Source organism: Pan troglodytes, chromosome 20 (assembly GCF_028858775.2).
Source record: "Pan troglodytes isolate AG18354 chromosome 20, NHGRI_mPanTro3-v2.0_pri, whole genome shotgun sequence".
Classification (NCBI taxonomy): Eukaryota; Metazoa; Chordata; class Mammalia; order Primates; family Hominidae; genus Pan; species Pan troglodytes.
In genome coordinates this window covers 41,243,690-41,271,184 of record NC_072418.2, presented here as the reverse complement: position 1 = coordinate 41,271,184, position 27,495 = coordinate 41,243,690, and the positions used below count along the sequence as shown (strand labels likewise).

Here is a 27,495-nt window from a genome sequence, read left to right as displayed (position 1 = left end):
GACAGGTGAATGACAGGATGCCTGGGCAAAATGATGGTCAGATGATGTAGCCTTGTTGGCTGCCACCCCAGCAGCCATCACCTCTGTTCCTGCTTGCCCAGATTCCACTCTGGCAGCCAGCCCTCTGTCTCGTGACTTGAGTAAATCCTCACAGTTAACACAGCCACAGAGGTGCAATGTGACCTTGCCAGGGGTTGAGGGGTGGGCAAGTGATCCAGTTCCTTCCCCCCTCTTTTTTTTTTTTTTGAGATGGAGTCTTGTTCTGTCACCCAGGCTAGAGTGCAGTGGCGTGATCTCAGCTCACTGCAACTTCCGCCTCCCGGGTTCAAGTGATTCTCCTGCCTCAGCCTCCCGAGTAGCTGGGACTACAGGCGCCTGCCACCGTACCCAGCTAACTTTTGTATTTTTAGTAGAGAAGGGGTTTCACCATCTTGGCCAGGCTGGTCTCGAACTCCTGACCTCATGATCCACCCGCCTCAGCCTCCCAAAGTGCTGGGATTACAGGCTTGAGCCACCAAGCCCGGCCCCTTCCCTCTTAATTAATTAATTATTTTGGGACAGAGTCTCACTCTGTCACCCAGGCTGGAGTGCAATGTCACACACCTGGCTCACTGAAGCCTTGACAGCCCGGGCCCAAGCAATCCTTCCACCTCAGCCTCCCAAAGTTCTGCGTCAGGGTCAGCCCTCTGGAACCATAGTCCTGGGTTCTCATCTTGGCTCTGTTACGTCCTGGCAGAGTGACCTCAGCCAAGCAAATTCACCTCACTGAGCTGTAGTTTCCCTCTGTAAAATGAGGGTAATTAAACTACCCACCTCAAGGAGTTGCTGGGAGGACTCACTGAGATCATACGTATAGATCAATGGAACCCAGAAACAGATCCACACAAGGATATCCAATTAATTCTGCACTCTCCCATTTTTGCCTTAAGGAACAAAAGCAGTACAGTGGAGTGGGGGTAACCTTCTCAATAAATAGCACTGGAGTAAATCAGACAACCATAGGCAATAAAGGAACCTCAACCTAAACCTCTCACCTTACACAAAAATTAAAACAAACAAAACTCAAAATGGATCATGGACTTAAGTGTAAAAGAGTAAAACTTCCAGAAAAAAACACGAGAAAATCTTCAGGACCCAGCACTAAGCAGAGTTCTTAGACAACACCAAAAACCTGATCCATAAAATAATAATTAAAAAAAGATAATTTGGGCTTTATCAAAATAAAAAACTTAGGCTGGGTGTGGTGGCTCATGCCTATAATCCCAGCACCTTGGGAGGTCAAGGCAGGAGAATCACTCGATTTAGCCCAGGAGTTTGAAACCAGCCTGGCCAACATGGTGAAACCCTGTCTCTACTAAAAATACAAAAATTAGCTGGGAGGGTTGTGCGTACCTGTAATCCCAGCTTCATGGGAGGTTGAGGCATGAGAATCGCTTGAACCTGGGAGGCAGAGGTTGCAGGGAGCCGAGATGACACCACTGCACTCCGGCCTGGGCAACAGAGCAAGACTCCGTCTCAAAATAAATAAATAAATAAATAAAAATAAAAAATAAAATAAAAAACTTTTGTTCTGTGAAAGACCCTGTAAAAAAGACAAACTAAAGGCTGGGAGGAAATATTTGCAAATCGCATATCTGACAAAGGACTTGTATTTAGAATGTCCAAAGAACTCTCAGACACAGAACACCATCACACCCAATTAGAAGACGCACAAAAGACACGCACAGGCACTTCACTGAAGAGGATACAGGGTTGGCAAATAAGACATGAAAAGGTGTTCAATATCCTTAGCCATTAGGAACATGCAAATTAAAATCACAGTGAGATATCACTGCACACCTATCAAAGTAGCTAAAATGAAAAACAGTGACAATGCCAAATGGTGAGGATGTGGAGACCCGGATCACTCACGCTCTGCTGGTGGGAATGTAAAATGATACAGACACTCTGGAAAACAGTTTGGCAGTTCCTTTTCAAACTAAAAATGGACTTACCATACGGTAAGCAATTGTACTCCTGGGCATTTATCCCAGAGAAATGAAAACTTATTTTCATGCAGAAACCTGTATGCCTGAATGTACATGTTCACTGCATGAATATTTATAATAGCCAAAACTCGGAAACTACCCAAATGTCTTTTTAAATCTTTTTAAAATATATTTTTAATATTTTAAAAAACTTTATTTCAACCCAGCAGCATAGATTCAAAGTGCCCTGAATATGCACTCCCCCAAATGTCTTTTGATGGGTGAGTGGTTAAACTGTGGTATATCTAGACCACGGAATAAACAGCATAATGAGTGAACTAGAGACTTGCGACAACGTGGATGAACCTTAAGGACATTCTGCTGAGTGAAAAAGACAACCTCTGAAGCATACGTACATCTGATTCCTTTTATCTAACATTCATCATGAAATAACAATAATTAAAAGACAGGTTGGGTGTGGTGGCTCACGCCTGTAATCCTAGCACTTTGGGATGTCCAGGTGGGAGGATGGCTTGAGGCAAGGGCTTCAAGATCAGTCTCGGCAACACAGCGAGACCTTGTCTCCATGAAAGAAAAGAAAAATTGGCTGGGTGTGGTGGTGCATGCCTGCAGTCCTAGCTAATTGCAAAGCTGAGATGGGAGGACTGCTTGGGCCCAGAAGAGTGAGGCTTCAGTGAGCTATATGATCGTGCCATTGCACTCCAGCCTGGCTGACAGAGTGAGACTGTCTCCGAAAAAAAAAAGAGCCTCAGAACAGATGAATGGTGAATGGTTGCCAGGGGTTAGGCATAGGGGGAAGAGATGGGTGTGGCTATAAAAGGGTAGCATGAGGCACCTCGTGATGGTTACACAACATTTCATATGTGATAAAATTGCACAGAGCTACAGACACACACACACAAATGAGTGCATGTATAACTGGTGAATTTTGAATAAGCTGTAGGCCTGTACCCATGTCAACCTCTTGCTTTGATATTGCGTTATAACCATACAAGATGTTAACAATAGGGGAGGCTGCGTGAAGGGTTCAGGTTCACAAGACCTCCCTGTATTTTTTTTTTTTTTTTTTGAGACGGAGTTTTTGCTCTTGTTGCCCAGGCTGGAGTACAGTGCCACAGTCTTGGCTCACTGCAACCTGCACCTACCAGGTTCAAACGATTCTCTCGCTTCAGCCTCCTGAGTAGCTGGGATTACAGGCGCGTGCCACCACACCCGGCTAATTTTTTGTATTTTTAGTAGAGACGGGGTTTCATCATGTTGGCCAGGCTGGTCTCGAACTCCTGACCTCAGATGATCCACCCATCTCGGCCTCCCAAAGTGCAGGGATTACAGGCGTGAACCACTGTGCCCGGCCACCTGTATGTTTTTTTTGGCAACTTCCTGTGACTCAGTAATTATTACAAAATAAAAAGTTAAAATAAAATAATAAAGGCAGATACCAAGACTTTAGGGGAAAAAAAACAAAAACAACAGTCCCCAAGAGCTTTCGGTAACACCACTGCCACCACTTTTGTTACTGGTGAGTCACTCTGACTGCCATTTCCAACCTCAGCCCCTGCTGTCACCTGGGTGCCCCCACACCCCATGTCCCACACACACCCGATTCCTCTCTGATTCTCCTGTGTTTCACAGCATCCTGCTTGTTCATGTCTGTGGCCTTTACTCTGTTTGGAATGACTTTTTCTCTCCTCTCTGTCGCAGACTCCTATTAGTCCCTCAAAGTTCTGTTCAGATGTCACCTCCTCCAGGCAGCCAGTCTAGACCTCCAGTGCTGGGCTGTGTTCCCTCTTCCTCTATTAGAGTGCTCATCAGAGTGCACATGGTTTTTATTATCCTCTCCATCACAGTCAGCAAGGGCTGACTACAGAACCCCCTCGTAATTGAGTATCTCAAATACTCCTCCTGGCACGCCAGAAAGCTCTTGAGACCCTTTGCTGAATGAAAGCTGAATGGTGGCTACTAGAAGAAGAAACAGTGGGCGTGTTTCTTCAATTGAACAAGAGGCTTAGAATCTAACAATGGATGACTGTGGCGACTCTCAGAGAATGGTCCCTGGTGCAGCACCCCGAACCTACCAGGTCAGAAATTTGGGGCTCAGGCCCAATAATCTGTATTTTAACAAGTCCTCCTCTGGGTGATTCCAATGCCTGCTAAAGATTGAGAACCACTGGTTTGGTGGCCTGATCCCTGGTCTTAAGGCAGGTGGTTTCATTTTAACAAACCCACTCACTCCATCCTTTCATCCAATATATACCAAAGATCAGCCATGTGTCGGACTGTGTACTATGGGATGGGAGGTCTTGAAGAGCACGCTTACCCTCTCTGTCTCTCTCTCGCTCTCTTACAGGTGCACATACATGCACGTGCACAAGCACACACACTCTTAGCTGGCTAATAAGGATGAAGAGTGCTCAAGGCCACGGTCAGGAAATACACAGGAATTGGGGGGCAGTGCCTTGCCTCAAGAGGGAGCTCCAGAGAAGGGTTCTGGAGAGGGGCACAGAAGCTTGAGTTGGTAGGATGGGGGGAGTGTGGGCGAGGAGTGTGAAGCATATTCAGGCCAAGGAAGGAACACCATCAAGGCTCTGAAATACAGACAGTCCCCCTAGGAAGCTGGGAGTGGCCAGTGTGGCTAAAGTGTGGCACTGCACGAGACTCGCAGGGGCCCTGGTGGCCACAGGGAGGGGCCAAAGCTGTGTCCTGAGGGCTCTGGGAGTGGTGGGAGGGTTTGGAGCAGGGGACAGGCATGTTCAGGTATAGAAAGATCTGGCCGAGTGCACGGGCTCACACTTGTAATCCCAGCACTTTGGGAAGCTGAGGCAGGCGGATCACTTGAGGCCAGGAGTTTGAGACCAGTCTGGCCAGCATGGTGAAAATCCGTCTCTACTAAAAATACAAAATTAGCTGGGCGTGGTGGCAAGAGCCTGTAGTCCCAGCTACCTGGGAGGCTGAGGCAGGAGAATCACTTGAACCCGGGAGGTGGAGGTTGCAGTGAGCTGAGATTGCGCCACTGCACTCCAGTCTGGCGACAGAGTGGTCTCAAAAAAAAGACACAGAAAGATCCCTCTGGCTGTTGAGTGTTGAGTGGAGGGTAGACCAGGGGAGGTGAGATGAAGGCTGGAAGCCCACTGTGGTGGCCTGGGCAAGAGAACAGGGAAAGGAGGAGAGGGTGGGTGACAGAGATGCTCAGGAGGAGGACCACTGCAAGGAGAAGGAGGAAGGGGACATTCACAGGATGAGGCCCACAGCTCAGGCCCAAGGACTAGGATTGATGTGGCTGCCCCTGAGACAGGGACCTGGGGGCAGAGGAAGAACAGAGGGCACGAGGGCTGAAGGCAGCTGGGGAATAAGCTCAGCCGGAGCCAGAGCCTGAAGGGCCTTGAATGCCAAGTTTATCCTGAGGGCACTGGGGAGCCATGGAGGGTTTGGGGAGATCTCTCAGGCTGGTGGGGAGCCATGGAGGGTTTGGGGAGATCTCTCAGGCTGCCAGGTTGCAGATGGACGCAAGTGGGCAGAACTGAATCCTGAAAGATCTCGAAAACTGGGTAATGCTGACAGCCTGGTCCTAGGGGCTTAGGGCTGGAGAGAGTTAGATGCATGGCCGTGCTGGATAGTGGATGCTCTTGCTCGACAGGTGTCAAGAGAACAGCAATCAAAATTCTGCTGCAAGGAAAGCCAACGATGGGTCCTGCCCAGCCCGGCCCAGTTTTGCTCCAAAACATGAGACATAACCACCCCATGGGGCTCCTCTGAGGACCTTCAGGGGTCCAGAAACACCATAAAATGGCAACTAGAATTGTGGGGGTGTGCATTTGCTGGGGAAGAAGGAGGCACAGCTTTCATCAGATCCCTTAACATGAAAAGAATTGAGAGAGGCTGACCTTTCTGGGGATGGCTTGTATCTCACATAGGTGGCCGAGCCGGGGGTGGAGAAGCTCCCAGAAGGCTGTCGGTAGGGAGGGACTCTGTCGGCCCCTGCTGGTGATACTGTGTAAGGGGTTTCTGGGAAGCTGACAGGCCTAGAAGGAGACAGGGGAGGAAGGAGGCAGAGGGTGAGTAGGAGGGTACCCCTGCCCTGGGAGGATGGACGGACAGACAGATGGATGGACAGACGGACAGACAGACAGACCAACCGAACTTTCCCCCGCCCAGCCACATCCCTTCTGCTATTCACTGCTCAGGATGAAGGGGAGGATGCTGAGCACAGGGCGAGAGAAGCTGGGATGCTCCTGGGCCCCCTCTTCCCGGATCCACTGCGGCTGCCCGCAACACACAGCTTCTGCAGGCTGCTCAAGACCATTCTCGCCTCTGCCCCCTGGGGACAAGATGTCCCTCTGCAAGTTGGATTCCTTCATTTTTTGGAAAATTTTCTTTTTATCTTTTAATATATAATATCTTCAGAAGAGTATCTGTTAAGTTATATTTGTCATCATCATAAAACAAACTCCCTGAAGCTACCAGCCAACCCCAGGACTAGAACGGTGGTGCTAACATCTACCCGTGGGCTTCCCCACTTCCCATTTCCCTGCCTCCTCCAGGAAGAAGTCACTGTCCTAAATTTTGTGCTTATCAGTCCCTTCACCTTAAAAATAACAGTTTTATTTTATTTTATTTTTCAGAGATAAGGTATTGCTCAGTCTGGAGTGCAGTGGTGCAATCACAGCTCACTGCAGCCTCCAACTTCTGGGCTCAAGCCATCCTCCCACCTCAGCCTCTTGGGCAGCTGGGACCATAGGTGTGCATCACGCCTGGCTAATTTTTAATAAATGTTTTTTATAGAGCCAGGGTTCTGCTATGTTGCCCAAGCTCTCTAACTCCTGGCCTCAAGCAATGCTCCTGCCTTGACCTCCCAAAATGTTGGGATTACAGGCGTGAGCCACCGTGCCCAGCCTAAAAAGCAGAGCTTCAGTCGTCTACTTAGTATAATGGATTTCTAACCCAGAGCTCCCCAGCACTGGGTCCCCAGACAAGAGGCCCATGGTGAAAGCTGAAGGGAAGGAGGGAGGGAGGAACAAGGGAGACATAAGGATAAGAAGGAAGGTCGAAAGCCTGAGGCGAGGAAGACGATGGAGGAAATAGTGAGGAGAGGGAGGGGCGGAGGATGGGTGTGGGCTGGTGGGGGTTGGGAAGTATTCGTCCCCCCAGCAGGTGCTTACCTCTTGCTGTGCAGTGGCTGGGACTCCCGGAAGGGGACTATGGGGGTCTGCTTCAGGGGCCGGCTCAGGGACTGGGCATGGCCAGGAGTGGTTGGAGTGCCCCACTTGGAGGCTGGTAGAGAGTTATGGGATGCGGGCCCGCTCCACTGCCAGGGAGCATTGCTGCGGTAGGGGGGCCGGCCCCCAGGAGTGATGCTTTCCTGCTCCGTCTTGGGCTCCGAGGTATTCATGTCATAGGTCTCCGGCCAACCCCTGGGGAGAAAAACTGCATTACTCAGAAAGGCCCCAGCCCACCAACACGCGGGCCTGCTGTCTAGGCTGGGTTTTCCTGGCCCAATATAAACCGCGATGGCTTTTTTTTTTTTTTTTTGAGACAGAGTCTTGCTTTGTCGCCCAGGCTGGAGTACAGCGGCATGATGTTGGCTTACTGCAACCTCTGCCTCCTGGGTTCAAGCGATTCTCGTGCCTCAGCCTCCTGAGTAGCTGGGACTACAGGCAAGCGCCACTACGCCCAGCTAAGTTTTGTATTTTTAGTAGAGAAAGAGTTTCACCATGTTGGCCAGGCTGGTCTCGAACTCCTGACCTCAGGTTATCCACCCGCCTCAGCCTCCCAGAATGCTGGGATTATAGGAGTGAGCCACCGCGCCCGGCTGGGGATGGCCTATTTTAAAAGTCGAGTGAATACTCCTTAAAATGGTCTGAAACTTACCAGCTCAGAGTCTTCAACCAGGACGGGACCCAACACCGGGGCTCCGACTGCCTGTCCCTTTCCACCTCATCTCCTCTTCCCTCCTCCCACTCGAATTCTCTGTTCCCACCCCTCGCTTCTACCTGACCCAGGCCACACGGCTGCCAGTGTCCTCGACGGACCTGCCTGGCCCCCCTTAGCGGTACTCAGGGCCAGAAAGGCGGATGTCCTCAGAATCAAAGGACAGTAACTGCCTTGTTCCAAAGAATCTTAAAGGCAGCTGGAAGAGGAGCAGGTGACCTACTTTGTGGGGTGGTTAAAAAAAAAAAAAGCCATGAAATCTACAACCTTGAAATAGATGCAGAGAGACCTGTGACTCCCCCTAGACCAGGCTGGCACATGCACCATGGTGCTCCTGGCTTGAGGCGGGGAGATCCGCCGGCTGGGCTGGCATTCTCCACTGCCACTGCAGCGCCGCATGGGAGGGGTCCCCGAGCCATGCTCATGAAATCCACCTCCTGGCAGCTGTGAGAGCTGAGCTCAGAGGAGCCTTCAGCCTGGAAGCGCCCAAGCCCCCATCGAGCTGATCCTCTGAGTGTCTCCTGAGTTCCCTGGAGCCACCCCGTTCATGGCCACCCAGCAAAAGAACTGGTGGATATGGTGGTTCAGAGGCTGCTATGGTCTGGATGTGTGTTCCCCCAAAAGTCACGTGTTGGAAACTTAACCCCCAATGCCACTGTTGGGAGGTGGGGACTAGTGGGAGGAGCTTAGGGCAGAGCCCTCATGAATGGATGAATACCACTATAGAAAGGGCTTGCGGGAGTGGACTCTCTCTCTTCTTCTCTTCTGCTGTATTTGGACGTGGCGTTCCTGTCCTCCAGAGGTCACAGCATTCAAGGCCCCATCATGGAAGCAGAAAGACCAGGCCCTATCCTGCCAGTGCCTGGATCTTGAACCTGCAGCCCCCACAACTGTGAGAAATGTATGTCTGTTCTTTATCCATTATCCGATCTCATATATTCTGTCATAGCAGCACAAAACAGACTAAGACAGAGGTGGATGCGCTCTGGCACCCAGGGCCCAACACACCGCACCCCTCGGTAGCGCCATGGCTGGAACTGACACTTGGCAGTGTCTTCTGGCTGTCCCTTTGGACTGGCAGCTGCCAATGTCTCACCAGGCACCAGGTGAGGAACAATAACAATATGAATGTCTATCAGAGCCTGTAGACATGACAGGCCCGGGCAGAGGTGGGGAAAGGTACTATCACTGTCTCCAGGCAGTGCACACCTGCCATTCCTGCCTGCCTGGTGTCTCTCCCCACACCCCCTCTCCTGATAACAGGTCTTTGTTAATATGGGCTCTGGGTGGGGCTGACCCCACTTCTTGGCTCCAGGTATTAGCATGTGACCCAGGCCTGACCAATTAGAAGCTTTCTCCAAGCCCCCACCCTGACACAATGACTAGCACAGAATTGTCATGTGCTCTAAGCAGGGCCAACGAGAGATAACGAGCATCAGTTGTTTGTTTTTTTTGAGATGGAGTCTTGCTCTGTCACCCAGGCTGGAGTGCAATGCTGAGATCTCGGCTCACTGCAACCTCCACCTCCCAGGTTTCAGCGATTCTCGCGCCTTAGCCTCCTGAGTAGCTAGGACTACAGGTGTGCGCCACCACACCCAGCTAATTTTTGTATTTTTAGTAGAGATGGCATTTCACCATGTTGCCCAGGCTGGTCTTGAATGCCTGACCTCAAGTAATCCGTCCTCCTCGGCCTCCCAAAGTGTTGGGATTACAGGCGTGAGCCACCACACTCAGTTGTTTTTTTTTTTTTTTTTTTTTTGAGATAGAGTCTCGCTCTGTCACCCAGGCTGGAGTGCAGTGGTGCGATCTCGGCTCACTGCAACCTCTGCCTCCCAGGTTCAAGCGATTCTCCTGCCTCAGCCTCCCGAGTAGCTGGGATTACAGGCATGTGCCACCATGCCTGGCTAACTTTTGTATTTTTAGTAGAGATGGGGTTTCATCATGTTGGCCAGGCTGGTCTCGAACTCCTGACCTCAGGTGATCCGCCCACCTTGGCCTCCCAAAGTGCTAGGATTACAGGCATGAGGCACCACGTCCTATTCTGGAACTGTTTTGAAAACCATTAGGGAAAAAGATCTATTTCCACTGGGGATGCTGGGCTGAGGGGACCTAAGTTCAGAGCTGTGGGAGGGGGAGGCAAGAGACTGACTGAGAATGACAGCAAACATGGAAAGGTAAACAAGGGACAGAGACTCCTGGTGAGGGTGTCCGAGTCCCTGGATATGGCTGTGCCTAAATGCTGTCCCATCTCCTAGTCTTGTCGGCTATGTGAGCCAGTGAAGACTCTCTTTTGCGGCGCCATGTTTCAGTCTGTTCTGTTGCTGGTACACAGAGTCCTGATCAGTACATCACCTTTTAAAGACAAGTAAACCGAGGCACAGAGAAGTTAAATAACCCATCCAAGGTGAAACAGCCAGTAAGAAGTAGAAGTTGGATTTAAATATTTAGCACGTTGACTCCAAAGCCCACAACTTTAACCACCATGGACAATGGCCCCACCGTAGAGTGGTTTGGGAGCCAGTGGGTAGATTTCTTATGTCCTTGACTTTTCCTTTAGTTACTTTATTTTTTTTTTTTATTTGAGACGGAGTCTGGCTCTGTTGCCCAGGCTAGAGTGCAGTGGCGTGATCCTGGCTCACTGCAACCTTCGCCTATTGGGTTCAAGCAATTCTCATGCCTCAGCCTCCTGAGTAGCTGGGACTACAGGTGCCTGCCACCATGCCTGGCTAATTTTTGTGTTTTTAGTAGAGATGGGGTTTCACCATGTTGGCCAGGCTGGTCTCAAACTCCTGACCTCAAGTGATGCATCCGCCTCGGCCTCCCAAAGTGTTGGGATTACAGACATGAGCCACCATGCCTGGCCTTTTCCCTTAGGTACTGATGGCTTCATCTTGGGCTAAGAGTCCCTGGGTATGACCTCAAAGAGAAAAACATAGCTGGGCAGTCCCAGCTACTCACACAACTCAGTCTGAGATGGGAGGATCACTTGATCCCAGGAGTTCAAGGCCAGCCTGGGCAACACAGCAAGATCCTGTGTTCAAAAAAATAATAACTAAATAATAATAATAATAAAAATATAAAGAGGAAAATATTAATCAATCACTTTGAAGGCAGCATGGGCTGGGTGCAGTGGCTCACACCTATAATCCCAGCATTTGGGAGGAACAGACGAGAGGATCACTTGAACCCAGGAGTTCTAGACCCCATCTCCTAAAAAAAAAAATATGGGCCAGGTGCAGTGGCTCACATCTGTAATCCCAGCACTTTGGGAGGCCGAGGCGGGTGGATCACCTGAGGTCAGGAGTTAAAGACCAGCTTGGCCAACATGGTGAAACCCCATCTCTACTAAAAATACAAAAATTAGCCAGGCATGGTGGCACGTGCCTATAATCTCAGCTACTAGGGGGGTTGAGGCAGGAGGATCGCTTGAACCTGGGAAGCGGAGGTTGCAGTGAGCTGAGATCATGCCATTGCACTCCAGCCTGGGCAACAGAGTGAGACTCCATCTCAAAAACAACAACAACAACAACAAAAATGAAGGCAGCATGCAGCATGGAGAGGTACAGAGCCAGGGCTGCGGGGCCAGATGGCTGATCCAGATTCTAGCCCCGTTATCACCTACATGGGTGTGGGTGAGGAATTCTCTTCTCAGAGCCTCAGTTTCCTAATCTGTAATATGGAGCTGGCTGTGAGCATTCTCTGAGCGTTAGCAGAGTCTGCACATGACAACTGCTTAACAAATCAGAGCTGATGCAGTTGCCTCCTCCAGCTGATTCTAAGGACAGTTTACCTGCTTTTCCCACAAACAGAAGCAAAAGCCTCACTTCCACTTTCTGAAATCCAACCAAACCACCTTGGGGCTCTGGAAAAGATTCTGCCCCAGCTCCTCCCGGCTCTCGCCTTCCCCAGTGATCTGAAAATGATCATCATCGAAATTATCAGGAGCTCAGCAAATAATGAAGATTCCTGGGCCCCATCCCAGATTACACGCATCAGAATCCCCTGAGGCAGGGCCCAAGGATCTGCATTTGACTGAGCTGCCTGTGATGATGCTGATACACAATAACATTTGAGAAGGCCTGCTTCATTTATTGATTAAAAAAATTTTTTTTTGAGACGGAGTCTTGCTGTGTCACCCTTGTTGGTGTGTAGTGACGCAGTCTTGGCTCACTGCAATCTCCACCTCCCGGGTTCAAGTGATTCTCCTGCCTCAGCCTCCTGAGTAGCTGGGATTACAGGCGTCTGCCACAACGCCCGGCTACATTTTGTATTTTTAGTAGACACCGGGTTTCACCATGTTGTCTAGGCTGGTCTTGAACTCCTGATCTCAGGTGATCCGCCTCCCTCGGCCTCCCAAAGTGCTGGGATTACAGGTGTGAGCCACTGCGTCTGGCCCTTGAATTGTTTTTAAGGATTAAAATGATATAACACGCATCCCTGTCTCCCAATCCCATCCTCCAGTTTCAACTACCAGAAGCAACCACTGCTCCCACTTTCTTATGCATTCTTCTTTTTTTTTTTTTTTTTTGAGACAGAGTCTCACTCTCTTGCCCAGGCTGGAATGCAGTGGCATGATCTCACACCACTGCACTCCAGCCTGGGCACAGAGAGTGAAACTTCCTCTGAAAAAAGAAGAAAAACAAAACAAAAACAAACAAACAAAAAAACCCAAACAAAACTCCAGCCTTGTGGCCTGGGGGTAGGAGGAAGACCCCATGCATTCTCCTCGGTGTCTGAGAGCATGGGGTCAGCGTGCAAGCCATGCGGCCTGGATGGTGGCAGCGAGGGCACTTCTATCCCGTCCTCACTGCTCGCCTCAGAGCTCACTACAACAGACATTTGAGCCAGGGTTGCATCAACAGGCTGGAGAAAGCCCAGAGCCTGGGTCATCAGCTCTGCAAATGAGGTCAGCTACACACCTCTGCATTTGAAGAACAACAAAAACCACCCAAGTCCTGACCCACGCCCACCCCTGCAAACGGGAGATCCTGTTTCAGCAGCTGCCTTATAAAGGGAACAGGAGGGAATGTCTTCCTCCTGAAAAGGGCAGGGAGAAGAACTCGTCTGTCTGGTTGCACTCTCCCTGGCCCTGTCTCCCCAAAGCTGGAGAACCGCAGACTTTTCTTTGCCTTTCAGTTTGTCCCTACCTGCATGTTTGGGGTGAGAGTCATGTGATGCGCAAGCTGGCTTATCGTGTGCACCCGTGGGAGTGTGTGGAGAGGGGCGCATGTCCTTCCTCGAGGAGCGTAGCCACCAGGGCACTTGCCTGTGGGGTTATCTGGCCTTGACTTGCCCCTGCAGAGATCTAAGCAGGTGTGGCTGGGCTGTGGCTCCGGGCAGGGTAGGAAAGTGGCAGGAGAAAAGGGCTGGGAACGGGAGACACCCGGGGCATGACTGGAGTCCTGAGGTTGAGCCATCTGGGATGTGGGTAGGGGTGGCCACACCCTCAGGTTCAGGGTTTAGGCCTGCCCAGAACTGTCCCCCACCAAGTGGAGAGAGAGCAAGCATGACTCAGGAAGGTGAGGGTGGGGACATCACTCGCATGCCTGTGTATTAATAGCTCGTGATGGCTTTCAGAGGCTGCAGAGTATAATGGAGACAGGCCGACCTGGATTTGAATTTTGCTTTGCTGCTTACTAGCTGTACAACTCTGCAAAGTGACTTGTTCGCTCTGGGCCTCGGTTTTCTCGTCTACAAAGCAGAGATCACACCAGCCCTGGTGTGAGCCCAGCAAGGTCATATGTGAATATGGCACTCATCGTCACCCCATCTTGTGCCCTCCTCTTGGCTGAATCTGCTGCAGCCACGCAGGTCCTCTTTCTGGTCTGTCTCCAAGCTAAGGGCCTTTGCCCTCACCTTCGGGCCTTCCCGGACCACCCTGTCCAATGTGGGTCATGTGCCCTTTACAGTCCTCACATCCAGTATCTTGGCGCCAGTGTCTCTCGAGCGCCTCCTATAGGCCAAGTACTGTCCCACGTGCCTTTTTTTTTTTTTTTTTTTTTTCCTGAAACAGAGTCTCACTCTGTCATCCAGGCTGGAGTGCAGTGGTGCAATCGGCTCACTGCAACCTCTGCCTCCTGGGTTCAAGTGATTCTTCTGCCTCAGCCTCCTGAATAGCTGGAACTACAGGCGCACGCTACCATGCCCGGCTAATTTTTGTATTTTTAGTAGAGACGGGGTTTCACCATATTGGCCAGGCTGGTCTCAAACTCCTGACCTCATGATCCACCCGCCTTGGCCTCCGAAAGTGCTGGGATTACAGGCGTGAGCCACCAAGCCTGGCTTTTTTTTTTTTTTTTTTTTTTGAGAAAGCTTGAGTGCAGTGGTGTGATCACAGCTCACTGCAGTCTCAACCTCCTATCTCACCCTGAGTAGCTGAGACTACATGCATGTGCCATCACACCTAGCTGATTTTTAAAAATTTGGGCTGGGTGCAGTGGCTCATGCCTGTAATCCTAGCACTCTGGGAGGTCGAGGCGGGCGGATCACATGAGGTCAGGAGTTTGAGACCAGCCTGGCCAATATGGTGAAACCCCGTCTCTGCTAAAAATACAAAAATTAGCTGGGTGTGGTGGTGCATGCCTGTAGTCCCAGCTACTCGGGAGGATGAGGCAGAAGAATCGCTTGAACACAGGAGGCGGAGCTTGCAGTGAGCTAAGATCATGCCACTGCACTGCAGTCTGGGCAACAAGAGTGAAACTCAGTCTCAAAAAAAAAAATTTATTGTAGTGGTGAGGTCTTGCTATGTTGCCTAGGCTGGTCTCGAACTGCTGGGCTCAAGTGATCTTCTGGCCTCGGCCTCCAAAAGTGCTGAGAGCCACCAGCACTCCACAGTCACAAATTCACTGGGTCTGGCCTGTCCTACGTGCTTTACAAGTTGGATCTCCTTCAACTTCACAAACGCTCTTGTGGAAAGGACGTTATTGTCCTTGTTTTACAATGAGGAAACCGGGCACAGGGTGGTAAGGCCACTTCCCTAGGGTCAAAGGTAACAAGGGGAAGAGCTGGGATTCAAACCTAGACAGCCTGCCTCTCCTGCTATGCTCTCCTGCCTCCCCATTCTGTGATATAAAATCATCTCATTCATTTACTTGTTTACTGTTTGTCTCCCCTGACCCATTGGGGCCTCACTCCATGAGGCCAAGGCCTTGGCTGTCCTCTGTGCACTGTTTCCAGAGCTGAGAACATGGTGCATCTCTCTCATTGGTCACTTCTGGAGGTTGCTAGCGACCAACTCATTATTCTGAAAACTGTATTTATCTTGTCTTCTCTGTACAAATTATACCTCAGGGTAACTAAACGGTTACTGAAAGAAAGCTCTTTTTAGAAGCATTCCAGCCAATATATGAAGAAGGAACGACAGAATGAAGATGGCACTCGTCTGCAAACCGTCATGAAATGATGGATCTAGGCAGGGCCTAGCAGTGGCTGCTGGGCTGTGAAACAGGACTGAAGGGGACACGTGGTGATGGCCAGGTGCCGCTGTCTGAAGCCTCTGCTTGCCCCTAGTGTCACTTGCAGGGGGAGACCAGGCAGGCAGTGCCTTCTCACAGATGCATACCTAGGAGTGCTGCGGCCGAAAGACATCCCATTGGGGCCTAAGCAAGCTTCCATCTTTGACTCTAGTTTACAGAAAATACCAGTGGTGGAGCAATAGGCTAAAGGACACCATGGGGAGGCCGCCAGCTAAAGCCAGGAAGGGGGAAGCTCTAAGGACAGGTGACCTGGTTTCTTTCCAAAATAAACTGCAAGGAAAAGGCCAGGCGCAGTGGCTCACATCTGTAATCCCAGCACTTTGGGTGGCTGAGGTGGGTGGAACACCTGAAGTCAGGAGTTCAAGACCAGCCTGGCCAACATGGTGAAACCCCAGCTCTACTAAAAATATGAAATTTAGCCAGGTGTGGTGCTACATGCCTGTAATCCCAGCTACTCAGGAGGCTGACACAGGAGAATCGCTGGAACCCAGGAGGCAGAGGTTGCAGTGAGCCAAGATTGCGCCACTGCACTCCAGCCTGGGTGACAGAGCAAGACTCTGTCTCAAAGCAAAAAAAAAAAAAAAAAAAAAAAAAAAAAAGAGCCTCAAGAGATACATGAATCAAATGCAATAGGATAATTCTTTTTTTCTTTTTTTTTTTTGAGACGTAGCTTCATTCTTGTCGCCCAGGCTGGAGTGCAATGGCACGATCTCAGCTCACCGCAACCTCTGCCTCCCGGGTTCAAGCAATTCTCCTGCCTCAGCCTCCCGAGTAGCTGGGATTACAGGCATGCGCCACCACGCCCAGCTAGTTTTGTATTTTTAGTAGAGACAGTGTTTCTCCACATTGGTCAGGCTGGTCTTGGACTCCGGCCTGGTTCAGGCTGGTCTTGAACTCCCGCCTGGTGATCCGCCCGCCTCGGCCTCCCAAAGTGCTGAGGTTACAGGTGTGAGCCACCACACCTGGCCAATAGGAAAATTCTGATGAACAACTGTTTAAAAAACAAAGAGATGAGGTCTCCCTCTGTTGCCCAGGCTGGAGTGCAGTGGCACAATCATGGCTCCCTGCAGCCTCAACTTCCTAGGCTCAAGTGATTTTCCCACTTCAGCCTGAAAATAGCTGGGGCTACAACTGCACTGTTTTTTTTTTCTCCTTTAGGCAGAGATGCAGAGATGCAGAGACGGGGTCTCACTGTGTTGGCCAGGCTGGTCTTGAACTCCTGGCCTCAAGTGATCTTCCCACCTCAGCCTCCCAAAGTGTTACGATTACAGGTGTGAACCCAGTCTAGATAGTTGACACTACGAAATTGCCGTTGGCTGGACGCAGTGGCTCACGCCTGTTAACTCCAGCACTTTGGGAGGCCGAGGCACGTGGATCACGAGGACAAGAGATTGAGACCATCCTGGACAACATGGTGAAACCCCGTGTCTACTAAAAATACAAAAATTAGCTGGGCGTGGTGGCACATGCCTGTAGTCCCAACTACTTGGGAGGCTGAGGCAGGAGAATCTCTTGAACCCGGGAGGCAGAGGTTGCAGTGAGCTGAGATCGCACCAATGTACTCCAGCCTGGTGATAGAGCGAGACTCCATCTCAAAAAAAAGTAAAGAAAAAGAAAATACTGTTAAGGCCAGGTGTGGTGGCACAAGCCTGTAATCCTGGCACTTTGGGAGGCCAAGACAGGTGGATCACTTGAGGTCAGGAGTTTGAGACCAACCTGGCCAACATGGGGAAACTCTGTCTCTACCAAAAACTACAAAAATTAGCTGGGCATGGTGGCACATGTCTGTAGTTGCAGCTACTCGGGAGGCTGAGGCTAAGGCAGGAGAATCGCTTGAACTGGGAGATGGAGGTTGCACTGAGCCGAGATGGTGCCATTGCACTCCAGCCTGAGCAACAGAGTGAGATTCCATCTCAAAAAATAAAAAATAAAAAACAAAAAAACAAACAAAAACAAGAAATACATGAAATTACTGTTAAATTTGTTAGGTGTAATTTTTAAAAAAGGTCTTTATTGTATAGAGGTACATTCCAGGATCTGGAATTGTTTTAGATAATCTAAGATGACAGGCGGGGCAGGAAGAGGATATGGAGATAATAAAACAAAAAACAAAAAGCTGGCCGCATGTTGGTAAGGGCCAGAGGGCTCAGTATACTTTTGTTCCCCCCACTCGGGTATTTCCTTTTATTTCTTTTTAACTTTGGTGGGTACACAGTAGGCATATATATTTATGGGGCATATGATATGTTTTGATACTTGTAATACACTTTATGTTTGAGATATTCCATTAAAAAACGAAACAAACAGCCTGGGGAGGCTCAGCACTTTGGGAGGCTGAGGCGGGTAGATCACCTGAGGTCAGGAATTCAAGACCAGTCTGGGCCACATGGTGAAACCCTGTCTCTACTAAAAATACAAAAATTAGCTGGGTGTGGTGGCACGCGCCCGTAGTCCCAGCTACTCGGGAGGCTGAGGCAGGAGAATCGCTTGAACCCGGGAGGTGGAGGTTGCAGTGAGTTGAGATCACGCCACTGCACTTCAGCCTGGGCGACAGAGCAAGACTCCATCTAAAAAAACAAAAAACAAAAACAACAAAAGAAAAAACAAAACAAAATAAATAAGTCACCTACCAGCTTCCCACTGAGCATGGAATAAAACTCAAGCTTCTCTCATGGCCCATGAAGCCCACACTGCCTGCCTGGTCACCTCTCTGTCCTTTGCTCTCAGCTCTCACTCCTGCTCGCTCTGCTCCAGCCACATGGGCCTCCCCGTACTCCAGGAACACATCACCCATGTACACTGGGGAGGCTGTGCCCTGGCCAGCTCCTGTCTGGAGCCCGCTGGCCAGAAAACCACATGGCTGCCTCCCTGTGGAGCCTCGCGGAGCCTTCTCTGCCCACCTTGTAAGCAGCTCTCCCACCGTGCTGCAGCCCCTTCATTACCCTGCTTTAATTTCCTTCTGAGACTTAGCACTACCTGATCCGGTATGACACACCTATTTCTTCACGGCCTGTCTTTCCCTGTAGAACACAAACCGCAAGGGAGCAGGCACTTTGTTGTGGTCACTTTGAACAGAGCTTGCACACAGTAGGGGCTCAATAAACACATTTTGAACAAATGGATGAAGTGTGGGGGGCCCACAGGCAAGCAACTATTAACATCCTGTGCTTCATGTAGGAAATGGGAAGAATGAGGCTCTCCCCTCACAGGGCAACTGTGGAGATTCAATGCGATCATGCATGTAGGAAGGGCTAAACCAATAACTGGCATACAGTAAGCGCTCTGTAGACGTGCCCTCCCCCTCCTGTCACCGTTGCCACTATTCCTGCCTAGAAGGGCCTGCCTATCCCCCCTCTATTGGGACCTCAAGTGACAGTGCCAGGGAGGTCTCATGCCAGCGATCTGGGAGCTGCCACCCACCACCTGGCTGAAAGGTGGAGACCCTTACCTCCGGGGAGTGCCGTCCTCAAAAGGCGGGATGATGACCACCTTCACAGTGACAGAGGTGCGCAGCAGGTCGATCATCTGGTCGTGGGTCAGTGTGACCACGGCCACCTTGCAGATCTCCACTAGTCGGCTGCCCTGCCGGAGGCCGGCCTGCCAGGCAAATCCGTAGTCCTCAACCTCGGCCACCGTGCCGTCGTACTTCACGTGGAAGCCCAGCTGCCCGAGCCCGTTCCGCCGCAGCGTCATGTCCACCGTCTCCCAGCCATTGGTCATCACCTGCAGGCCACAGGCAGGATCGAGCCTCAGAAGCTGCTTGGGTCAGCTCCTCTGGAAGACCCCTGGTCACGTTCCCCGCTTTGAAGCCAAAAACCTGCCGACTCCCATCTATTAATACCTTCCCGGGTGATGGCAGGGGACCTGCAGGGGGAACACGCACCCGGTCCCAGCCTGGCTTCCTGATTTCTGGAGAGGAAATATGGATATGCGACCCCGTGGCTTCTAACCTTGCAGAGACCATGGCAGTCATGAGCTGTGGCTCCAAAGGCCCCGAACTCCCTCCTTCCTGGGGTCAGTGGGATTGCACTTCTTGGCTCCCTTGTGGTTGGGTGGGGCCCTGGGACTTGTTTTGGCCAATGAGTTGCGAGTGGCACTGCCATATCCTCTGGGCTGCGGTATTTATTTTATCATTTTATTATTTATTTATTTTTGAGACGGAGACTTGCTCTGTCGCCCAGGCTGAAGTGCAGTGGCATGATCTCAGCTCACTGCAACGTCTGCTTCCTGGGTTCAAGCGATTCTCCTGCCTCAGCCTCCCGAGTAGCTGGGATTACAAGCGTCTGCTACCACGCCTGGCTAATTTTTGTATTTTTAGTAGAGACAGGGTTTTGCCATATTGGCTAGGCTAGTCTCGAACTCCTGACCTCAGATGATCCACCTGCCTCAGCCTCCCAAAGTGCTAGGATTACAGGCGAGAGCCACCACACCCGGCCAAACCTGCTTTAAGCCACTAATACTGTATCCTGACTGACACAATGACTCTAACTAAAATACACAAGGAAGCAGCAGACCAGAAGTACTGGGACCTTTTCTAGGTTGGGAACTCACATTATATTCTTTTACTTCGTGACACCATTCTTTTTTTTTTTTTTTTGAGACAGAGTCTCACTCTGTCACCCAGGCTGGAGTGCAGTGGCGTGATCTCGGCTCACTGCAACCTCCGCCTCCCGGGTTCAAGCAAGTATCCTGCCTCAGCCTCCCCAGTAGCAGGGATTACAGGCATGCGCCACCATGCCTGGCTAGTTTTTTGTATTTTTAGTAGAGATGGGGTTTCACCATATTGGTCAGGCTGGTCTCGAACTCCTGACCTCATGATCTGCCCGCCTCAGCCTCCCAAAGTGCTGGGATTACAGGCGTGAGCCACCATGCCCGGCCTCGTGACACCATTCTTGGAGGAAGAAACCCTTTCCCCATCTCCTCCTCAGACCTTCCCCCAACATGGAGCTGATCGGACCACGCAGGGCCTGGCCTCCAGGACTCCCTGCTTCACTGGGTGAGATATTCCCCTGGATAATGTGTTACCATAAGATCTGAGGACCTGCTGAATAGAGCCCTGCCCCCTCCCCCCAGCATGCTGTTAAGCGATCCCCTCCTCTTCTTGGGATAAAAACAAGATGAACGTAACCAGCCATGGCTATTAAGCAAGTTGTCAAGAATGCCTGCCCTTTCCTAAAACTGCATTATGGAAAGATAACGGAATGGCTTACATTTCCTGTGAGAAGTCATCCCCTGGCTAGAAATGATGCTATGTAACATACCTATCAGGATGCCGGCTTTCATACTTTTCTCACCACCACTTGAAGAAAGGAATACATTTTTTTTTTTTTTTTTAAGACGGAGTCTCGCTGTCGCCCAGGCTGGAGTGCAGTGGCCCGATCTCAGCTCACTGCCACCTCCGCCTCCCTGGTTCAAGCAATTCTCCTGTCTCAGCCTCCCGAGTAGGTGGGATTACAGGCATCTGCCACCACACCCAGCTAATTTTGGTACTTTTAGTAGAGATGGGGTTTTACCATGTTGGCCAGGCTGGTCTCGAACTCCTGACCTCAAGTGATTCACCTGTCTCGGCCTCCCAAAGTGCTGGGATTACAGGCGTGAGCCACTGCGCCCAGCCAAGGAAAGAAATAATTTTATGTCACAAACTACTCTACAAATTCGTGTTTTAGAAATAATTTTATGTCACAAACTACTCTACACATTCGTGTTTTACACACATGCCCACAGACACAAATATTCCTTGCAATTCAAATCCGTCACATTCTTGAGTGTGGATAGCAAGACGTAAGCATTTGGATGGTAAAGTACTTACCTGAAAATGTCACTGAATCTGTTTGGTTCCTGATTTGGACGGCGAGAATTTGGAAAGTGAGGGAAACATGTGTGACCAAAACAATGCTTCATAAAATAGTCTTATCTTTACTCACTGAGGCGCACTGTGACACTTTTTATTCTTTCCCATCCTATTACTACGGCAGAACCCTCATGAAGGGGATCAGTGCCCATATAAAAGAGGCCTGACGTGGTGGTGTACGCCTGTAATCCCAGCTACTCAGGGGGCTGACACAGGAGAATCGCTTGAACTCAGGAGGCAGAGGTTGCAGTGAGCCGAGATCACGCTACTGCACTCCAGCCTGGGCGACAGAGCGAGATTGTCTCAAAAAAAAAAAAAAAAAGAGGCCCAAGGAACTTGTTCACCTCTTCCACCATGACAGCAAGAAGGTGCCATCCATGAAGTTGAAAGGGGCCCTCACCAGATACAGAACCTGCGGGTGCCTTTATCTTGGACTTCCTGGCCTCCAGAAATGCGAAGAAATAAACTGCTTTTGCTTATAAGCTACCCCACCTAAGCTATGTTGTTATATTCAGGCTAAGTGGACTAAGATATCTAACCTTTAACACTGTTGCAACTCAGGCTGAGTGCAGTGCCTCACACCTGTAATCTCTGTAATCTCAACACTTTTTGGAGGCCAAGGCAGGAGGACTGCTTAAGCCCAGGAGTTCAAGATGAGCCTGGGCAATATAGCAAGACCTCATCTCTACTAAAAATAAAATAAAAAAAAAATTAGCTGAGCATGGTGGCATACACTTGCAGTCCCAGCTACTCGGGAGGCTGAGGTGGGAGGCAGGCTTGAGCCCAGGAGAGTGACACTGCAGTGAGCGATGATTGTGCCACTGCACTCCAGCCGGGGTGACACCAAGACCTTGTCTTTAAAAATTAAAGTTAAAATTAAAAATAAAAAAAATTACATCTCTGTGATTGATTTTATAGCCCATTCATGGGTGACAATGTGTTTATTTGACAATAAGGAATTATCGTTAATTTTTTATTTTATGTATGATGGCTATGTTATGTTTTGAGAGTTGTATCTTTTAGAAATAAATATTGAAAAGTTTACAGATGAAATGATAGGATGTCTAGGATTTCTTCAAAATAATTGGGAAAGAGAGGGAGGGAAGAAAGAACAAGATCAGCCATGGGTCAGTAACTATTGTAGATGGTAATGAAGACTGGGGTTCTCTTTTTTTTTTTTTGAGACGGAGTTTTGCTCTTGTTGCCCAGGCTGGAGTGCAATGGCACAATCTTGGCTCACCGCAACCTCCGCTTCCTGGGTTCATGCAATTCTGCCTCAGCCTCCCAAGTAGCTGGGATTACAGGCATGCGCCACCATGTCCAGCTAATTTTGTATTTTTAGTAGAGACGGGGTTTCTCCATGTCAGTCAGGCTGGTCTTGAAATCCTGACCTCTGGTGATCCAACTGCCTTGGCCTCCCAAAGTGCTGGGATTACAGGTGTGAGCCACTGCAGCCGGCCAAGACTGGGGTTCTTATATGATTCCCTTTGCTTTAGTGTATGCTTGCAATTTTCTATAATTAAAAAGTAAAATTGGGCCGGGCACAGTGGCTCATGCCTGCAATTCCAGCACTTTGGGAGGCTGAGGTGGGCAGATCACCTCAGGTCAGGAGTTCAAGACCAGCCTGGGCAACATGGTGAAACCCCATCTCTACTAAAAAAAATACAAAATTAGCTGGGCATGGTGGTGCACATCTGTAATCCCAGCTACTTGGGAGGCTGAGGCAGGAGAATCGCTTGAACCGGGGAGGCGGAGGTTGCAGTGAGCTGAGATTGCACCATGGCACTCCAGCCTAGGCAACAGAGCAAGACTGTCTTAAAGAAAAAAAAAAAAAGAATTGTCTTGGGCCTCACATGAAATACACTAACATTAATGACAGCTGATAAGCTTTAAAAAAATCACAAAAAAACTCATAATGTCATAATGTTTTAAGAAACTTTATGAATCTGTGTTGGGTGCCATTCAAAGCCATCTTGGGCTGCAGGTTGGACAAGCTTGCTCTAAATGCTAAACTTTGGTAACTAACTAAATACATCTGGGACTGTATCCAACCTGTGGATTTGAGACCTTCTCCTTGTCTGATTTAGCACCATCTGATAGGTTCTCCTGGCATCCTCCACACCCGCCTTTTAAGCTCTTCGCACTTCAATTGCGTGGTGTTTTTTTTGTTTTGTTTTTTGTTTTTGTTTTTTTTGAGATGGAGCCTCACTCTGTCACCAGGCTGGAGTGCTGGAGTGCAGTGGTGCAATCTCGGCTCACTGCCACCTCCGCCTCCCGGGCTCACGCCATTCTTCTGCCTCAGCCTTCTGAGTAGCTGGGACTACAGGAGCCCGCCACCACGCCCGGCTAATTTTTTCGTATGTTTAGTAGAGATGGGGTTTCATCATGTTGGCCAGGATGGTCTCGATCTCTTGACCTGGTGATCCACCCACCTCGGCCTTCCAAAGTGCTGGGATTACAGGCGTGAGCCACCGCTCTTGGCCGAATTGCGTGTTTAATATCTGTCCCAGAGAGGAGCACCATGAAAGTAGGCCTGGGTCTGTTATGGTCATCGCTGTGTCCCAGCACTGGCCAGGCCAAGGCCAGGCACATAACAACACTCATTCAATTAACCAGTGATGGGATACCGTTAGTTCAGGATGTCTGGGGCAGTTGAGTCAGCCTGGCGGGGAGAGTGTGGAATCTGTACCCTGTGGGTGCTTCACAAAGAGAGAGACTCACTGTCACGAGTCATTCAAAACGGGCCTGCCCCTCCACGGGAGATGGCTTATGTCACCATTCCCTGGCCCACTGGTTCCCCAGCAGGCTCTGGGGCACTGAGACTGGGGGTGAGGGTGGGGGTATGGCTGTGGAAATATGCTCTAAAAGGACTCCGCCAACAGTAGGCACGGGGGTGGGTGTGGGACAGAGTGGCACAGTGAGGATGTGGGTAAAACATGTCACCTGGCACGGTGCCTGGCATGGTCCCTGCTCAAGAAATGCGAGCTGCTGTCAAGATTAGGGGAGGTGGAGTAGCCTAGTGTTTAAGAATCCAGGCTTGGCCGGGCACAGTGGCTCAGGCCTGTAATTCTAGTACTTTGGGAGGCCAGGGAGGGTGGATCACTTGAGGCCAGGAGTTCGAGACTAGCCTGGCCAACATGGCGAAACCCTATCTCTATTAAAAATGCAAAAATTAGCTGGGCGTGGTGGCGGGCGCCTGTAGTCCCAGCTACCTGGGGGGCTGAGACAGGAGAAATGCTTGAACCCGGGAGGTGGAGGTTGCAGTGAGCCGAGATCGCTCTGCTGCACTCCAGCCTGGGGGACAGAGCAAGACTCCATCTCGAAAAACAAAACAAAACAAAAAACTCCAAAACCCAGGCTCTTTGGGCTCCGGGCAAGTCAAGGTATCTCTGAGCCTCAGTTTCCTCATCTGCGAAGTGAGGACCTCATCAGGCTTTTGTGAGCAAGAGACGCAAGACCACCCAAGGTGCTGAGCAGGGTCTGACGCAGAGCTGGCGCCCATTCGATCCTCACTATTGCGGCCACTATAGCATACGACGCATTTGTGCCTGCACTCGGTTCCTGCTCACTCAGCGGCTACTGTGCACCAGATGCTGGCCCAGGTGCTGAGGACACGGCAGTGAACAGATAACACACAGTGCATGGCAGACGGTGGTTAAGCAGGCAAAGCGGGTGAATGTGCTCCAAGCCAGGGGAGGGGGTGTACAATCTTAGATAACGAGGCCTCACCGACAAGGCGACATGTGACCAAAGGCCTGTAGGAGGAAAGGGAGCGAGCCATGTGGTGATCAGAGAAGTGTTCCAGCAAGAGGTGGTACAAAGGCCCTGAGGCTGGACGCCGCCCTAGCATGCGCATGAAACCTCAGAGGTTTTCATGGCTGGGGCAGAGAGCGCAACAGTGACATGAGGTCAGAGAAGTCGACAGGGAGCCAGGTCACACCCGGCCTCATGGGCTTCCGTAAGGACTGAGGCTTTAACCTAGAGTGACCTGAGGGTTTAGGCAGAAAGGTGATGTGATCAGATTGCTCTCACTACCACGTCGAGAACAGGCCACAGAGAAGCAAGGGCAGGGGTAAGAAGGACCAGAAAGGACACCACCGAAAGTGTCCGGGAGAGACCAGGGTGGCTCGCTCCAGGGTGAGGGCTGTGGGAGAGGTGGCTGATGCCTGCCTACAGAAGTGGAGCTGACGAATGTGGGCATGAGAGAGAGTGGAGCCCAGGCTGATGCCAAAGCTCTGACATCCGCAAATGGAGGGATGGAGTCGACCTTTTTTTCCCTAAAACCTTATTTGAGTAGAGGACTTCTATTTTACAAAGTCAGGAAACCTCTGAGAGGGGTGGGGAGGAACACAGGAGTTTGCTTTTGTTTGTTTTTTTGAGACAGAGTTTTGCTCTGTCACCCACGTTGGAGTGCAGTGGCTCACTCTCAGCTCACTGCAACCTCTGCCTCTCGGGTTCAAGCAATTCTTTTCCCTCGGCCTCCCGAGTAGCTGGGATTACAGGTGTGTGCCACCACGCCTGGCTAATTTTTGTATTTTTAGTAGAGATGAGGTTTTACCATGTTGGCCAGGCTGGTCTTGAACCCCTGACCTGAAATAATCCATCCACCTCGGCCTCCCCAAGTGCTGGGATTACAGGTGTGAGCCACCGTGCCTGGCCACTTTTTCATTTTTTTTTTGAGTCCGGGTCTTTCTCTGTTGCCGAGGTTGGAGTGCAGTGGTGTGATCATAGCTCACTGCAGCCTCAAACTCCTGGGCTCAAGCGATCATCCCACTCAGCCTCCTGAATAGTTGAGGCCACAAGTGTGCACCACCATGCCCAGCTAATTTATTTTTGTTTATTTATTTTTTTTTGAGACGGAGTCTCGCTCTGTCACCCAGGCTGGAGTGCAGTGGCAGGGTCTTGGCTCACTGCAACCTCCGCCTCCCAGGTTCACGCCATTCTCCTGCCTCAGCCTCCCGAGTAGCTGGGACTACAGGCACCCGCCACCATGCCTGGCTAATTTTTGTATTTTTAGTAGAGACGGGGTTTCACTGTGTTAGCCAGGATGGTCTCAATCTCCTGACCTTGTGATCTGCCCACCTCGGCCTCCCAAAGTGCTGGGATTACAGGCGTGAGCCACCACGCCCGGCCTATTTTTTATTTTTATTTTTTGAGACAGAGTCTAGCACTGTCACCCAGGCTGGAGCGCAGTGGCGTGATCTCAGCTCACTGCAAGCTCCACCTTCCGGGTTCACACCATTCTCCTGCCTCAGCCTCCCGAGTAGCCGGGACTACAGGCGCCCACCACCACGCCCGGCTAATTTTTTGTATTTTTAGTAGAGATGGGGTTTCACCATATTAGCCAGGATGGTCTTGATCTCCTGACCTCATGATCCACCCGCCTCGGCTAATTTATTTTTTGATTTTTTTTTTAGAAACGGCATCTCACTGTATTGCCCAGGCTGGTCTCAAACTCCTTGGCTCAAGCAATCCTTTCTCCTCGGCCTCCCAAAGTGTTGGGATTATAGGCATGAGCCACTGCACCCAGCAATGCAGAATGATTCTTGTACCTGCTTTTCAGATGAAGAAACTGAATCACAAAGAAGCTAAATAACTTGGCTCAAGGTCATGCAGCTGGTAAGTGGCAGTGCTGGGACTTGAAGCCAGGCCTTCTGACTAGATCTTGTGCTCTGAACTGCCGTGTTATATGCTATCTCTATTTAGCACACATGGCACGGCGTTCTGCCAAACCCACTGCAGAGGCAATCACTGACCACAGTGTTCTTTCTTGTGGAGCTTAGATGGGGCCTGAGTACTTCTCAGCACAATGCTTCAGGCAGACAGCAGCTAAGCTATCACCAATCTGCCACTCTTGGTTTGTCCATGAGGGGTTTAGGGGAAGATTTCTACCTAGACTGTGAGTCTTTGTCTTTTAATAGGGCAAGTTAAACCATTCACATTTACTGTGATTACTAACATGGAACTCATTCCTGCCATGTAATTTTATGTTCCTTTGTGCTTTCTTGTATTTTTTCCTCCTCTCACCTCTGCCCTATCCATTAATGGTTTGGACATTTTTCATTCTATTTTAATTATTTTAGAAAGTACTCTTACACTTCTTTTTTTTGTTTGTTTTTGAGACAGGGTCTCATACTGTTGCCCAGGCTGAAGTGCAGTGGCGTGATCTCAGCTCACTGTGGCCTCAACCTCTTGGGCTCAAACAATCCTCCCACCTCAGCCTCCCAAGTAGCTGGGACCACAGGCATGCACCACC

At 50.3% G+C, this 27,495-nt stretch overlaps 1 protein-coding gene across 7 annotated transcripts in view; it reads right to left on the bottom strand.

Annotated features, from left to right (window-relative positions):
• Positions 1–27,495, bottom strand: part of SIPA1L3 (signal induced proliferation associated 1 like 3) — a 310,057-nt gene that overhangs the window by 77,465 nt on the left and 205,097 nt on the right. For 6 of the 7 annotated variants that reach the window (XM_024351291.3, XM_524247.9, XM_024351290.3 and 3 more), the window contains 3 exons: positions 18,837–19,111; positions 7,145–7,396; positions 5,870–6,007 (listed from right to left, as the gene is read on the bottom strand). In XM_024351291.3, coding sequence (XP_024207059.1) covers positions 5,870–6,007; positions 7,145–7,396; positions 18,837–19,111 — 665 coding nt within the window. The remainder of the gene's footprint in view (positions 1–5,869; positions 6,008–7,144; positions 7,397–18,836; positions 19,112–27,495) is intronic. The other variant, XM_024351292.3, reaches the window with a different exon arrangement.